This window comes from Falco rusticolus, chromosome 5, assembly GCF_015220075.1.
Source record: "Falco rusticolus isolate bFalRus1 chromosome 5, bFalRus1.pri, whole genome shotgun sequence".
NCBI classification, from domain to species: domain Eukaryota; kingdom Metazoa; phylum Chordata; class Aves; order Falconiformes; family Falconidae; genus Falco; species Falco rusticolus.
In genome coordinates this window covers 75,292,006-75,308,939 of record NC_051191.1, presented here as the reverse complement: position 1 = coordinate 75,308,939, position 16,934 = coordinate 75,292,006, and the positions used below count along the sequence as shown (strand labels likewise).

At 40.9% G+C, this 16,934-nt stretch overlaps 1 protein-coding gene across 1 annotated transcript in view; it reads left to right on the top strand.

The window, feature by feature from the left end:
- Positions 1-16,934, top strand: part of ITPR2 (inositol 1,4,5-trisphosphate receptor type 2) — a 268,073-nt gene that overhangs the window by 196,292 nt on the left and 54,847 nt on the right. Inside the window, 2 exon segments of the mRNA XM_037387540.1 lie at positions 2,670-2,765; positions 3,968-4,087. Of these exon segments, the coding sequence (XP_037243437.1) occupies positions 2,670-2,765; positions 3,968-4,087 (216 nt within the window).

Here is a 16,934-nt window from a genome sequence, read left to right as displayed (position 1 = left end):
TCAATATCTGCCACTCTGTGTAGTGGCGGGATGAAGAGACATTGTCAGTCTAAGGATAGATGGAGCCTAATATGAGTGTCTTGTTGGCTTTTCTCATAGCACCTTACTCTGCTGTATGTAGTTGCTTCACACGTTAATTTATTTTTCCAAAATTTTTATGAGGAGATGAGGTGGGAACCCAGGTAAAAAGAAATGAAGGACAGAAGTATTTTGGACTGTCCTGTTTGTAGTACCTGGGAAATGATTTTTCATGGTACTAATGTGTCATGAAGAACTTTATGCTGTATTTTCCAAGTAACGGACCTCTTTTCCTCATTGCTATCTGGGGATGGAAATCAGATCCTAGGGCCTCAAAGCATGCAGAAAATGAGGAACACAATGCCAAATGAGCATCTCAATGTCAGGGGCACATGATCAGAGACAAAAAAACCTGGAGGATGTGCCTGCCTGCTGTAATCCTAGGCTACGGTATGCCACTTCTGCTGATTCAGTAGCAAGAAGCTGGCTGTTGATGATGCAAAATCCTATCCACCCCACCCTTTACCTTTCCTCGCTTCCTGGAAGCTGCAGCAGGCTTCTCTCCATCCCCAGGATTGTCTGCACTGGGAAATAGCTTCAAAGTCCTCCTCACCCATGAGCAAGTAGACTGGTGCTTTCCTCCATTGTTTCCTCTCCTTCCTTCTCAAGCTATTTGGCAGCCTGTCTTGTCCCCTTCACTCATCCTCAGTTTGAGATCCTGCCGGTGTTACCACAACTGACTTGGTTACAACTGCAAGGAAAAACTGCAGCAGAAAAGGAATCATCCAGTTCTTCAGAGCAGCACCCTGCTAGGAGTTTAATCCTAATTATTTTAATCCTACTTAATGCTATCCTTTCCCTCCATCTGATCTCATTCCCTGTGCATGTTAAACTTCTGCAGTGTAGGCTGCAAGGTAAAGAGTCAGACTAGACCTTTCCAGTGGGTGGTCCTGGTTTGATTTTGGAGCAAAATGAAAGGAGAGCTATTGAAAAATTCATATGGAGTCTTGTTCTCCTTCAGCCAGTCTCAGTCTGGTCTTTTCTTCTCATCTGTTATTTTTTGGTCCTTATCTCATTCTTGTGTTGGCAAGTCCAGGCCAAGTCTTCTGACTTCTCACTCGATTCCCAGTCTCCTCTCCCAGAAGGTCCTAGTTCCCTTGTCATGTATAAATCCTCATTCTGTTAATCTACCCTCTTTCCATCTACCCATTCCTTTTGCAGCTGACTTCTCATCCTACAGTCCTCCAGTTCAAGATGCTAAGACCTCAGCTTGACACAGCCCTGAGCCAACCTGCTTTGGGCAGGAGGTGGGACTGCTGAAAGATTAGTCCAGAGGACAGCCTCAAATGTGTGGTTGTGTGATCCAGCCTGCATGCTTTTGTGATTCTGTGCCCACCAAGAAGAAACTCTGGGCCTTTAGCTATGAAACTAGCAAGTTTCTACAGTATGGTATTCAAATTGTAATTTTATAAATGCTTTTGAGTTGGACAAATTTGGCTGGCTTTCCTGGGGACTACAACTTGCATGATTGTGTTATCTTGGCCTCTAGTGCTCTAGTTTTTCAGCTCTGCTATCAAAACTTGGAGATACAAAAGATGCTTACAACAGAAGTTGCTTGATCATGTAGAGAGTATCTTTCCTTTTGCCTCAACCCCCAAAACATCTGAACCCTTGTCCACCAAAACTGCCCATACTAATTGTCTGAGGCGTACCCTTGCTGTGACAAATTTCAGTTTGAATTGCTGACATCTGGCAATAAGCAGCTGAGAACAAGGTTGTATGGTGGGTCGAGAGTTTTACGGGCCCCTGCCTGTATGACAGAACTGCAGTCTGCCTCCAGCAGCTCGGTCGACAGTGGCAGATGATGAGGGGACACTGCGGCAGGTGAACCAAGGCAACCGTGCTCTGCCAGAAAGCGGCCAAACCTCCAAAACCATTCTTCCTCTCCTGTTCACGGCTGATTTAACTGGCAGGCAGACAGGCCTCTGAAGTCTAAGGCACTACTGGGTTACTGCTGCTAAAGCTCGTGCTATTTAATCCTTGGGAGAGGTCTCTGTGAAAAGAAGCCTGTTGACAAAGTAAAGTATGTCTTTGTATGTTCCCCCAAGAATATTTGGTAGTGAAACAAAATTCCAGGAATGTATGAAAACAGTTTATTTTATAACCTTTGAAATAATAACCAGTCGGACTTTATAAAAACTAAAGGGGAAGGAAACCTGCCTGAGCGATGAAGCCTTTTGTCTAATATGTTTTGTAATTACCTCTGTTGAGTATGTTTTAACAGAAAGCCACGGCAAGAATTGCTAGGTGGGCAATGTGAAAAGGAAATCTAATACCCTTTCTTGTGCACAATGTAGAGCAAGGTATTTAAGCTGAATATTTTTCTGTATTTTTCTATATATTTCTATATTTTTCTATATTTCAAATGCTTCTTCCAATGTAGTGTGCAAGGTTAGTTAGCCTTATGGTACGCTGACATTAAAATGGGAGAAAAACCCTATTAAATATGTCAGTAAAATAAAAGATGCAAGTAGTTTAAAATCTTACCCGCTAAAAAAGTGGTCCTCGTAATCTCAATTAAAACAAATGTAAGGGTCGTTAATCCATGAAATAGATTTAAAATTTGCATTAACTTGGTTTTGTATCTCCAGAACAATGCCTCCAAGCTTTTGCTGGCTATTATGGAAAGTAGGCACGACAGTGAGAATGCGGAAAGAATCCTTTTCAACATGAGACCAAGGGAACTGGTGAGAAAACTTCTGAATATTCATAAATCTTTTGGCTGAAAAAAATCTGTCATTAAAACATTTTAAAAATGACCTGCGTCTAAGCTGAAAAGTGTTGGCAGCATATGGTGACACAATGTATCAGGATAGTACTAATTCACAAAAAGTACTTTAAAAGGATCAAGCATGCATGATTTCAGTCTTTACGACTTCATTATTTTTATCCGTTCCAAGCACTTTTCTGTAATTGTTTCCTAACTAAATTATCATACTCTGGTAGACTGTCTTCAAAGTACACTTTGTCAGGGGCTGGCAAATTAAGCTTGTACAGTTTGTGAAACAGTGCTAACAGAAACGTGTGTGTAGACATATAATATAGATATTTTACATATATGTATGTTTTTTATATATATGTCTCATGAACAAGAATTATAAACAGCTGTTGCTGTATTTGGAACAACCATGTTGCTTGTGTAGGTCTTCAAGAATTGTAAATAGGTTGGAAATCTGGAGAAATTACTTCAAATCCAGTTGACCATGTAACAGAAGTGACTGAAACAATGGTTTGTGGGGGATCTGTGGGCATCAGCCCTGCCCTTAGACAGAGCCCGGTGGCCTGCTGGTTTTGGGGCATGATCGCTAACGTAGCATGTCAGCAGGATGAGGCCATCCCTAAGGTGCAACTGCAGGGTCAGGCCCTGCGTGGGGAGCAGAGGATTTCCCCCACACTGGTCCTGTAGGAGACTTTTGAATATTTTGGAATTTCCCCAGCACCCTGCCCAAATCCATATCTTCCTTTCTGTTTGGTTTAGGTATTTTTTTTTCTGTTAAATTGTGTGGAGAATGCTGAGTGATGTTGCAGCCTGCTCTATCCATAGGGAGATCCTGGCTGCACTCGAAGTGCTTCATAGCACTACCTGCCATATCTGTAGATCCCCTTTTAAAAGCATTTGTGAAAATACCTGCTGACAAAGGCTGAGTCTTCCTGTTTCTTTCTCGTGGTGGCAGTTTTGATGATAAGAAAGGCAGCAGTTTGGAGCTTTGTAAATACTCCAAGCTTGTCTTGATATAGAAAGTGTTTTTCCCACTGGTCGATCTTCTTGCGGAACTGCAGGGCACCCATCCAGGCTTGAGCTGAACAAAACAGTGTGTTCAAACACAGTGTGCTTTTTCCCCAAGAATGACATGTATTTCATTTTTCCCTCGTTGGGTTTGTGTTATAGGTGGATGTGATGAAGAACGCGTATAACCAAGGCCTCGAATGTGACCATGAGGAGGAGAATGGAGATGATGGCATCTCCCCAAAAGATGTTGGCCATAATATCTACATTTTGGCACATCAGGTATGTCTCATTTGTTGTGTGACTGCTTCCAGAAAAGTGTAATGTGGTTAATCTCTACAGAAAACCTGTCTGATCAATAAGGGGAGTTTTCCCTTCTGGTGATTTCTGGGTCATGTTTGTGTACAACATGACTGTGTCTGGAAAATTGCTGAAAGCAGAACAAGTGAGCAGTCTCACTGTATGCATAGGCACTCCATGGCATTTGGTAGGCTCTACTTGTGTGAAATAATGACATAGAGCAAAACAGTTAATGTCCACTTGCCTTTGTCTTCTTTTAATGTAAACAGCTTATATCAATCAAATCTTAAATCTCATTATCATTATTGGTGTATTTTAAATAATAGCTTCAGTTATGATACCAAGTGAATTGAATTGCGGAGATTCCCATTATTTTAGATGTATTAGTTAGCCAATAAGAACAATGGGGTGTTTTTATTGTTTTCTCCTTTTGAATTATGTTGTAGTGCCCTCAAGCTTTTTCTGATCACTTTTGCTTTTTTGCTGGTAAAGGTAGAATGTACACTAAAGATTTTTATTTAATGGGATATTAATTCTTCAGAGCAGTTGATATCAAAATCAGTTTATTTTTCAATTACGTTAAGAGCATTGAAAAGATTTTGTAAACTAAAAAAATAAAGACCACATATTTCTTCAATATATCATAAATTATAGCATTTGGTATCTCATGTAAGGACCAGATTTTTAAAAAATGTTTTTACTAAGTAAGAAGAAATAAACAGATGGGGATAGGGTGTGTTCTACATTCATTATGCTCATTAAGTGTTGTTAGGAATTGAATACTCAATGGAAAAAGAAAAGAAAATGATCTATAGTTACACCAGTATTATGCAATGTTTTTTTCAAGCAAGGAATGCAAAAACAGTTACTGAGTTATGCTTGTGTGCTTGCAGCACATTTAAATAAGTAAGCCTTATTATGCTGTTGTTGTTGTGCTGGACCATGTTCTACTCTTGTGTTGTATGTAGGACTGTACATAAGATGCCCATGGAAGATGACAGAATTTTTAGAAAGCATTTGTAGCTCTTTACCTTGTACGACTATTTTTATATATATATATATATATGTAACCTTGTACAACTATTTTTATATATATATATATATATACTCCTTGTATGAATGCTTACAATGAAAATTTAAATGCCTGCCAAATCAAAATGTTGGTATTTTATGTTTTCTGCCTACAGTTTGTCTTAAATGACTTAACAGGACTTGCAACAGTGGAAAATAACTTTTGGGAAGTAGAATATAGACCTAAAGGTGTATATGAAGTGACTTCTGGGATCATTTTACAAAAGAGGTCACTACCAAGGGTATACTAGCTAGCTGAGGTGTAGGTTAAGCTCCATCCCTAGACAGATATTCAGGGTGCTGTGGAGGTCCACAGTGCCACTCCACAGCTATTCCAAATGCCTGCTCCATAGTCGGCATTTTGGTTGCATAAGGCTGGTGGTTATTTTTACAGCAATTTACTGAGCTCCTTCCTGTTCTGTAGAATTCAATGGCATGATTGGCTCTGTACGCTGTAAAAATATCCATCTTTTTACCAAAAAAAAGGACTGTTTTCCTTTTCTTACATTTCTGTAGCACAGTACGTGTGTGTGTTTACAATAGCTTTGCACCCATGTCAAAGCCTGTATCAAAACAAAGCAATGGAAGGGCAAGTAATTTGGGGCCTTTCTCTCTCGTCCACTAATGAAAAGCTATGATTATTGGCACAAGGCTGCTGATCTTTGACCCCAAACTCTTTCCATGTGTGCCCTTTTGCTCGCCCTGGGATGGGCAGGATATGAGCGTAGTCCCTCCTCAGTAAGACCATTGTTGCTGGGTTCCTTTGCTGGCTCCACTCTCCAAACACCCTCTTATGCTTTGCTGTGTCAAAAGTGGCTTTTTGGTGCCTGGGTCTTCCGCTTGGCTTAGCTGGCCCGATTTACATAATATTTCTTTGCTGTGCTCCTTACAGTTTCACAGTTTATCTGACTTGTTTTTTTCTACAACCAGTGTGGCTCTTCAGTCACTTTCCTGACCCTTGCTTGTGACCACTTGCTGTAGTTACAGCTCTTTGGTCCCTCTGTAATAGCAGAATCAAGACCAAGAGTTCCTCTTTTTTGCTGTTACAGCCTTCAAACACAGACAGTTTATTTTGGGGAGCTCAGACTTTCAGTTTTTGTCGTTGCACTCTTCAGGGCGATGGTGGGTTCTGCATTTTGCCACCACTACATCCTTCCTTGCCCTTCCTGTGGTTGATTTTACAAGAAGCAAAAGGCATTCTTGTAAATGTTTGACCCACAGTGCATAGAAAGTTACAAATGTGTCCCAAGCAAGGCTGAGATTTCTGTTACTAAATCTTTTACAGCCTCCCAACCCCTACCCCAAATGCATACACAGGCACACAGACAAGTGCATGTACACACTTGTACATCACACACACACACACAGAGGCACAGAGAGATCTGTGGGCACAGCAGCCTGGGACATGATGGTAAGACACTGACTGTTAAATATGCCATGTCATCACAGTTATGTCTCTTCCACTTTTTTCTCTGTCCTCTCTTTTCTTTCCTTTATTTCTTCATCTTCCTCCAGCCTGCCATGTTTCATAGCTGTGCTGCTTCCTCTGCACTGACTTCAGGCTGATTGGATGCTGCCACTCCTCACTTTTGCCATTAGACATACTGTGAGCAGAGAGGAGGAGGGAGCACCACTGAGAGAAAGCAGAACTGACTCATCTATGAGGAATTACCCTGAGCTTCACCCTCACTCTGCTGCCTGGCTTTGGGGTGGGGGGCTCTGTCCAGACGTAACTCTTCTACAGCCATTTGTGGAGGAGTGACACAAACTGGTACTTGAGGTCACATCCTGGAAAAATAAGCCTGTTATGGCTAGATAGGGAGCGTTCACAATTCTCTTTAAAATTCACGGAGGAGATTCTGTTTTCTTTGTCCTGTTCAAATGTCATGCTCAGAGCCAAGCCTTGAACTTGACATTGCTGATTTCGTAAAGTAGTCTCAGGTAAATGCCAGTAGTGTGTTATGGATAGTTCCATCAGCTCTTACACCTCTTCTTTTCAAGCTATCCTTTTAAAAGACCATGATAAAGCAGGCTACACTATATTTTGCAAAGTTAGTAAGGCTGTCTGCAAAGAGACTTCAACTTGTAGTATCTCTCTGTACAGATTACAAAAGCTTTTGACACAGTAGCAAAAAAGGTTTCATACTTACTAACTTCTGATGTGCAGAAGCATTAGTGTTGGAGAATCAAGTTTTCAAATGGTTACCCAAAAAAAAGAAATCGTAAAAGGTTGAAGAAATCCTCTGGCTTTCAGATGACAGGTTGAGCTTGCTACCTGTTAGTTACAACAAAGTATTTCAGTAGTTTGTAAACTTAAAAAAAAAAAAAGCTTGCTTTCTTGGAGTTAGTAGTATTTCTCTGAGGTTCATGACCCCTTTACATTTACCGTGGAGTGAGATAAGGCACTGGTTATAACCACAGGCTCCTGTAGTTTGCATGCATGTGTTTCTCTGTTTTTCAGCTAGATGCAAACTGTCTAAATCAGGCATGAAGCACAAGCTAATACACTGTACCTTTCAGCAGGGGCTTTATTCATGAGGCTTAGAAGAACGTGAAATAACTTTACATAGCTTCTAGTCAGCTTGCAGCACGGCAAGAATGCACTTTCATCTGCCTGTAGAGCTGTGTAGACATGTCCTTGATGTAGAAGGATGTGAGTGGGTAGGGGAGTAGGGAAGAAATTGTAATACTGTAACAAAATTTTCAGATTTTCAATGCCTTGTGACTTCTTCCATCTGGTTCCCAATGCTGTTGCAGGAGCACAGAGGTACTGACCTAGCATGTCACCCCGTTCATGATGCATGTTCTGTGCTCTCAGACTAGCAAAATGTTTACTCAACTGCTCAATTTGAAATGTATGCTTAAATGCCTTGCTAGAGGGTGAGCAGCATAGGTCTTGGAATTCCACAATACCTTTCTAACCTCCAGGTAAATAGAAGGTGGGTCGTTGTTTTTTTAATGAGGTTAAGCTAAAAACTTATTTAAATCACAACAGAGTACCAAAACTACTTATATTTATGTGATTTCCTGGTGGCACCAAGACTTGATGAAAAATTGTTTCCTCCACCCCTTAAGGTTAGCAGAAATTAATACCGCTTGATATCAGCGCAGGTATACAGCATAAACTAACACAAGCTTGAACCAGGCTATCTTCTGGTAGACTAACACAGTTGGAAGTGTTGTTCTGTTTGTAAGTTCTTAAAATAAACCGAGGGAAAAGAGGTAGGATTTGCTATGAATTGTAAGGTTTTTGCTGCAGGTACTACTAAGAATACTGTAAGAATTGGACATCGTGAGTAAGTCATACTCCTTCCTCTCTGGTGCTAATTTTAAATCAGCTGAACAAAATAAGTCATTCAGCCTTAATAGCATAATTCAAGATTCGTCAAACTTGGGAAACTTTCTTAAGCTAATGTCTTATTGCCATATTTACTTCATGCAGTGTATTGCTTATCAATGTATACACATGAAGAGTATTTGCTAACTAGGTGATTGAAGTGGTAATAATTGATGGCATGGATTAATAGTTTGGGAGTAGAGGTACACAAGGGGTACAGGCTATTTTTTAAAAGTTACTATTTTTGACATTTGAAATAGGAGTGGTTTGATAATGAGACAGATGTGATAAATTCATGAAGGAGAAATTAAAGTCAGTTTTTAAAAATCTAGCTATTCAAATATGTAAAATTCTAAGAAGCACAAAGCCTTTTGTTTTTGTGGGTTTCTGTTTAGCATGTCATTATCTTTCATCCAGTTTGAGTGCAGCAGGGGCTGGGAGCACCTTTATTTTCCACATTAATGCTATGCCTAGAACTGCATCATTCTAGGACTCGTATGCTAGAGCAGAACAAATAAATGACAATAATAATAGTGGTTTCAGACATTTTTAAGGATTAGTCTTCCTTTTTACATGATTCTGGAACAGTTAAAGGCTTTTGTAATTTTGCTTCCCCCTTGCTTAAAGCAGGTTGTATTACCTGCTGTTACAAGTAAAGACACCAAGCCAGAAGCAGGTAGAGACAGCAAGTCATTAGCTGTCATGGGAAGCAAATACAGCTTGCTTGATCCCCTGTGCTTTGCTTTAACTGCTACATTGGGTTTCCTCCCATGCTCAGTTGATCCCAGATACTTTACTAATGAGGAAAATTGGCGTTTATCGGGAAGTGCATTCGAGAAGTGCATAGTCACTGAACACATTAGTACTCTCCGAGTCTTTTAAAGAGATCATGCTAACATATATTTTTCAGATAAACTTTCCTGTGCTGCTAATACTATGAATTGTTAAGGCAAGAAGAGTTTTCATAAGATAACGGGTACAAGTGTGTGCAAGTGTGTGAGGGAGGTACTGTAAAACAAGATTTTTCTGGGTAGTTATTTTTGGTCTTGTAGCTTGGAGCAGCTGCTGACTTTACTTCACTTAGCTGTATTTTAACATTTGGACAGATGAACTTAGACCTTGGTCCTCCTTTTCCATTGTGTTTGTGTACATAAAATAAAAGAAAATAAAATACATTTATTAAAACATATACTGTAAAGCAAATGTGAATTCTTGTACCTATCCCTTTATCTTGACTTGTGTATAATTCAAGTCAGGTCAAGGGATTCCGTGGCAAGACCTTGCTTAAAATGATGGGTATCGATCTTCCATGGTTTAATGTGTGGGGAACACAGGAAGTGACACTGTGAATGTGTGCCTTCAAATGTGAGATAGGGCCACTGCATGTAACTTGTCCTTTAGTGTGAGAACCCAGAGCTTTCTGAACGGACCGGGTTGTCCCAGGCAGACAAAACAGTTTTCTGGGTGAAGTGAGTGTGACTGTGGTCAGGGGTAAATTTGGGATGAAACTTGACCATTTAAAAAACATGTTGATGAAGGCAGCAGAAATTAATTAATACTGTGCATTGACAAGCACTTTCTATAAGACACAGCAGAGAAACACCTGGAATGCTATTTGGGATACAGAACAGGTGGAACCAGTTACAACCCCCAGTTGTGTGCAGTAGGCATTAACTGGCTGAAGTGATAAGATCATGGCTATACCATGGAAACCAGATGAACAGAAGCCAAGTGGAAAAGTCTTGCAAGAACACCTTCAGCTGTGATGGTGGTGTTGCCATTACTGACCCGTAACATTTGCCTAAAAAAGATCTCCTTGTGCCTGTAGGAGCTGTGAGTTCCTGGAGCATTTTGCTCTAAAAGGTAGGCTTATCCTCATCCAGATGGGAAGCAGCCTTCAGCTCCAGCAAGGATCCTCCAGAAGAGCTGAATTCTGGGGAACACACTGGTTCAGTGAATTTGTAAGCTTGCTGACCTCTTTCTGCCCATCCTCTGCCTCAAGAAGATGCTTTGCTCAAAAACAGAGATGTGGCCCGTTACTCCCATAAGTGACTCTCTTTACAAAACATTAGGTTGTGCCTGGGTTTTGCTGACAAAGAATTTGAGTTGATTCTCTTCCATGAATGAAATGGGGCTTGGTTCATTTAAAGTTTTATACGTCTCTGACTGGTATCCTCTAAAAAAGTGGTGTCTTTGATGTATGAGAACAGGATTTTGGAAAAAAGACCCAAATACAAAAAGGTCTGAGCTTGTTGGTGTAAATGTCATGTGCTGTACCAGAATCACTGGTTGTATTGAGTGAAAATATAGATCAGTCACATTTTGTGTAACAATGATCATTTTCAAATTTTGCAGCTAATGTGAGGAAGCAACAATTCACAGGTGTTATTGGAGATTGTCTTCCCAAGCATCCGATGGCAAATGAAGAAAAATGTTGTACATACATAAATAAACAGGACCACCTTTTGAGGCCAGATGATGATATTTCTATCCTTTAGGATAAACCTGTCCTTCTGGTTGAATAACTGAGTTTGTGCAACAAGGATGCTCCCTTTCTGCAGGACGGGTAGAATTTTTTGAGCTAAAGGATACTGGGTTTTGTAAGGCTTTCCTGAGGTTTGCAGGTTTGGGTGGTTGGATTTTTGGGGTTTTTTTTTGTTTGTTTCTCTCTTTTTAACAGAGAAACTCTTGCTGATAGCTGTGCCAAAACAAAGGGCTAATGGGAACCAGTCCCAGGAGCCATGACTGTCAGGGGACTTGTATCCTTGGCTGCCAGACCTGAAACAACTTCTAGAACTTTTATGCTCCACATGTTGTTTTGTAGTTATCATCACGATGAGACAGGCTATGGCATCAAAATGACACTGGCTAATTAGATGTCAGCAGAATCAGAAGCTGTTGCGAGGCTTTTACACTCAGATTGCCAAGATTGAAACAGAAGCCAATGACGCACATCACCCTCCTTGCAGCTCATTAGGATGGTATATAACTCTACATTCAGCCAGCTACAGTATAGAGAGACAGTATGGAGGCTGCCACAAGGGCTTGACACTAATGAGCACCTGAAAGATTAAACAAATGTCTGTGGCTGCTGTTAGGTCTCAGGTTAAAACCTTGGCAACTTGCGCTTCGTTGTTAGGTCTCAGGTTAAAACCTTGGCAACTTGTCCTTCAATGTTTTCTTTTTCTCCCTTTCTCCTTGGAAGCATTCACCTCAGAATCCTGTCATGACTTTGATAGGGATCTATGTGGGGACCTCAGTTTTCCCTCTGGTGTTGTGTTGACTTAGGCTGCTAAGAGCTGCTGGGACTCAGGCTACAGCTTTTTACTGTAGGCTGGCCACAAAGATTTTAGCTTATTTTCATTTTTCTGGTTCTACTTCTCTAGGGTAAGATCAAGTGTCTGTTATATATATGTGTGTGTTTTATTATATGTGATGTTAATGAGGGATATATCCTGTTTGGCTGTGGTGGCTGTGCATTTCACTAGTGCACAGGTGGCCTTAATATTTCTGCTTTGTGGGTTTCTTCTTCTATAACTTCTGTAATCCTGTGTCCTTGTGTTTTGTGGTTTACAGGATTTTTCTGTCATTGGGAAATAGGTTGTATTGGTGTCGGGGCCCAAACGTTACACCAGAAGAAATATCCTTTCTTTGTCAAATGTCTGCATTGTGAAATCTTCACATTAGTCTGTGGGTTTATTCTGAAAATTGGCTGTGGGACAATGGCATACTGTTGAAGACATTCTCTGCTCTCGGGCTCTATGTGCAGTCCTGTATTAGTAATAAACACTACCTTTTTATTGCTATCTGAAGCAACACGGGCTGGGGAGAACGACTTCAGTTCTCCTTTGGTTCTGTATCACCAGCAGGGCAGTTTTTTAGCTTCCCACTTCAAGAATGGATCTTCATTTAGCCATATCCTCAGCTGGTCTACATGGGAATGCCTCCACTGAAAGTAGGCAAGCAATACGGATTTATACGAGTAGAGAACTTGACCTGTCACCCTCAAACCGTACTCTTGCCCTGGAGCTCCCCGCTTGCATTTGGCACTCACAGTCTTCAGTAAGAGTGATGATACATGGGCAAAAAAGAGGATGGCTTGACTGGAAGTTTTTAGATGGAAATTGCATGGAGGAGTGTTAAGTAGAATCAAAAGTCATTTTACTTGTAAACCGAGCAAACTCAACGCAGAAGCCATTGAGGGACAGTAAATGTGGAACCACACAGTGCTGTCTTCAGAGAGTCACTCTTCAAAGCAGAATGCACTTTCAGTTGCCCTCAACTGCCGTGCATACACATTGTCTGCTCAGAAATGCATGTAATGTACTGCTTCCTTCATTCAGATTGCAGCAAACTCGCCTTACTAAGGAAGCTGGGTTACACAAAGTGTTGGGTTGTAGTAGTCCAGTGTAGGTGAAGGCTTGCTCTGGAGGCAGAGCTGGGGCTTTTCCATTAGAGGTGACCTTCAAATGAACCAAAGTGCTCTTTTCCTATATCTGAAGCACAACTCAAACATTTTACTCTAAGCTAGGAGGAACTTTGATTGTTTGTTTGTTTGTTTGTTTGTTTGTTTGTTTGTTTGTTTGTTTGTTTGTTTGTTTTAAGGGGAAGTGATGGTAACCTTGGAAATATTACGAAAGTGAAGTCTGGTCCTACTTAATATTATCAGAGCAGTTCTAATAGGCCTCAGATACCTGCACTGTGAAATCCTACACCTTAATTAAAATCAGGGGGGACATCTTCTCTAACAAAGACATACCTTTTTATCTCTCTCAATTGTTCAGTAGTCATTGAAGTAATTACAGGTTAACAAAAATGAAGAGCATTAAACAGAATGTCAAAATATGTCTGTTCCTCACAGTTGCTCAGTTTTAACTCTCATCTCTTCTGATGTCATAATTTAATTAGGTATCTCAGTCATCATATTGTTTTCCAGAGTAGACATGATCTGAATTTGTAATCTACACATAGAGAGAGCTACCTCAGTTGCCGTGCTCTTTATTTCACGTATTTAAACACAGCGCAGATAACTGAAAATGAAGTCCATCTTGCACTTTTTCTGAGGCAACTTTAAGAGTTACTGATCGGGAGTGTCCAGCTGTGAAATTTAGTTTTAACAGCTGATTATGCTTTTCTACTCCAAAAGTAAGGTGATCAGTTACTTATGACCACCAGTAGTTTTACGGGAGTAAAACACCTTCATACCTGCACATGAATAAGCATCTAATCGACCTGGGGTTAAAGAAATGGTTTCTCTGCCATTATGTATGGGCAAGAATTTTCAGGATTTGTTTTATGAATGATGATCTGTGGTAGTCTTAAATGAACTTGGTCTTTCCAGTCTTGTCTTTCTGCAGTGTGTCTGCGGAGCACCATTTAGCTGCTAGCTGGTTAGGTAAAACAGCATTATTTGTGAATGTCTGATGAGGAGAGAGATGAAATTTTTATCCTTTTGCTCTCCCACTGGGAGCTGTTACTTCACAGGTGCCAGGTGAAAGTGCTCTTCTGACAATAGTAGCGATAACAGAGTTGGAAAGAGCAAGTCACCATTTTACTTTCTCTTTTCTCTGTTTTTATGTCCCTAAATTATTTTGTTTAAAAGATACTTTGCTCTGCTAATTGGAGGGTGAGGCAGAATTCAACAGCATGATTGAAAAAGCTGGAAAATCTCACTTCTGTAATTATCTGAAGGGGGACATCTCTCAGTTCCTGTCCATCTCCACACTTGATAACTGCCCTGTTTTGTATGCTGCAAAGTACATACATCAGATACCTGCAGAGATTAGGAAATGCATGCCTTTTGTGAATCCGACAGATTGCAGCTTCACCTGTTTACTTGCTACTTTGATCTCATGGTTTTGACCCTGAATGACCAAGTTATGGTTTTCTGTGTGTTGTTGAAATATTTGTTGAAGAGGTGGGATGCCATACACATATGCCAACACATATGATTGGCTATGAACAGACTTTTTGCTTTGCTATTGTTGTAACAGCTGAGAAGGCCATATAATGGCCGTACTCGAGGGCTTGAAACATGGAGGCTGAGCCATGATACGCAGTTGCAACTGAGAACTTAAGCCTCTTCAATGTGCTTCACTGAAGATTGGTAGGTGGCTTATCCCAACCTCTACAAGCGCAGTGTATGTACAGTGGCCATGTTCCAATCCATACCTGCGTAGCAGAGCTGGTGGTTATATCATAGATTCGGTTGGTGAACTGCAACCAGCTTAAGGGGTCACAGTGTGCAAAAGGCACCATGGCCACTATAGTGCAAATGTATGAGACGAGACTTAAGGGGAGGAAAACATGAGGAGGGAGTAGCAATGGAAGTCTCACATTTCAGGTCAAAGACTGAACTGGTTTTCATGTAGTTTGGGTAAACCCTGGAGAAAAGGATGAGCCCATTCTGGAAGTATCAACCCATGAGTTACTTTCTGCTTTACTCTTGGTACCAGAAAAAGGGAGGCTGACTGTGAGTCGTCTTCTAGTCTTATAGCTTACAGGAGGAAATGCGCCCATACTTAAAACTGTGGTTCCCCACGCCATATTGCCCCTAAAATAAGATCCATAAGCAGTTCCTTCTTTTGTTTGTGCTAGCCTTCCTTTTCTTTCATAGCCACTTATTAGACAGCAGTACACAGCTGTTTTGCAGAGAATCACTGTTCTGAATAAGAAGAGAAACCTAGAAGGTAAAATGCTTGATAGCAAAAGGATTTTAAGAGTTCCTGAGAAGGATATGCCATTCACAGCTCTCTTATCTCAGGGCCATGTATGTGTTTTGTATGTATATAAAGCATTGGTGGCTTTTAAAGGTGAACAGTTCTCTTGCTGTGTGGATTTGAGATCCCTATGCTTGCTGCCCTGGTGCTGATTTCAGTCTTTCTCAGACTGGGTGTGTACGGTGTTGGTGAGCATGCCAGTAAGGTCTTATTTTGGGCACAGTGTTTTGTCTGCCTTGTGTAGAAGTTGCGTGTGGCTGGGATCTTCTTCCTTGTTATGCTCTGAAGACTTGTTGCAGTAACTCTGCTCTCTTTTTCTTCCTTTTCCATTGAACTTCCTTGTTATCTTCCCATAATCATGTCTGACATTTCTATCATCTCCTTTTTTCCTTTCATCCTGTACTCTCCAGAGTTTTGCTTACAGTATTATAGGAGGCAGTCTACAAGTGCAGTTATGTTATCCTGTTGGAACACTCCGAGTTGCACACTGCTGTCTACGTCCTATCTTTAGTATGGTCAGCGTACACAGAAAAAAGCCATGACCAATGTATGCATTGAGCTGGTTTGGCTTTTGTAGGCACAGCTTTCTATGACAGTTTACACATAGCCTGCAGAGATGTTTCACACATACATGCACCCCTCAAATTAATTCTGTTTTGTTGCAAAACATTTTATCTGACCGGAACTTTCCCCACGCATACTTTATTTTTCTGCAAGCAAGCTTTGCCTGTGAAAGAAATTACAAAGACAACAAATGGAAGTAAAGCTCATTGAAATATTAGCAAGTCATTTTGTCTTCTGCTGGCTTTCATCAAGGATGAAAGAACAGCAAAACCACAGCAAAAATAGCAATAAAATTACTATGGGGGCTGCAAACATAATAGTGATAGAGATCACTTAACTGCAGTGGTTTCTCTTACGTGATAACGTCGTGGTATTTTATTTGTCCCTTCCCTGTGAGGTACATAGATGACTATTATGCACAACTTGTAGCGCATACCGTATGGAGGCTGGGTAGGAGAGGTGCTATCTCAGAGGTTACACAAGGCCATGGAGGACCCAGCAACAGAATCCAAAGCGTCTGGACCACCCAGGGCCCTGCTCATGTACCACAAGCCATCAGGGGAAGATTAACTCTAAACCCTTTTGGTTGCTCTGTACAGTATAATCATCTAAATGAAATCAACGAATACTTGATTTGAGAGTCTCCCATTGCTCCATCCCTGCTGTTCCTAATGTTTGTTAACAGATTGCTTTGTGGTAGAGTGCAAAGGTGCCGCTCTATAAAACTGTAATGACTTCTGGAAAGGAAGTTGCCCTGTGTATTGCAGAAAGCACCGTTCAGTTTTGATTGGAACATGGGGAGTTGAGAAGTTGTTATTACTGCAAGTACAGCCAGTTGGAATAAAAATGTCTGCTGTTACAGTTTTGCTTTCTCTCTCTCCTTGTTTACCGATGGAATAGGAGCGTTCTCATTTGCCCTGGGTAGGGAGCTGGCATGTGGTAAAGTCCTGGCATACCGAGGAAGAGGGTCTCATTTTCTGTCTCTGGTCCTCTTCTGTCTGTCACCCATCCTGTTTGCTGCTCCCTTGACTTTCTCTTTGTTTCTCGGCCCTTGGGTTTTTTTCTTGTCAGTCCCCAGGCAGCTTTTTTATCCTTTCTTGCTCTCTAAGCAGAAAATGAAGCGTTTGGTGAGATGTCT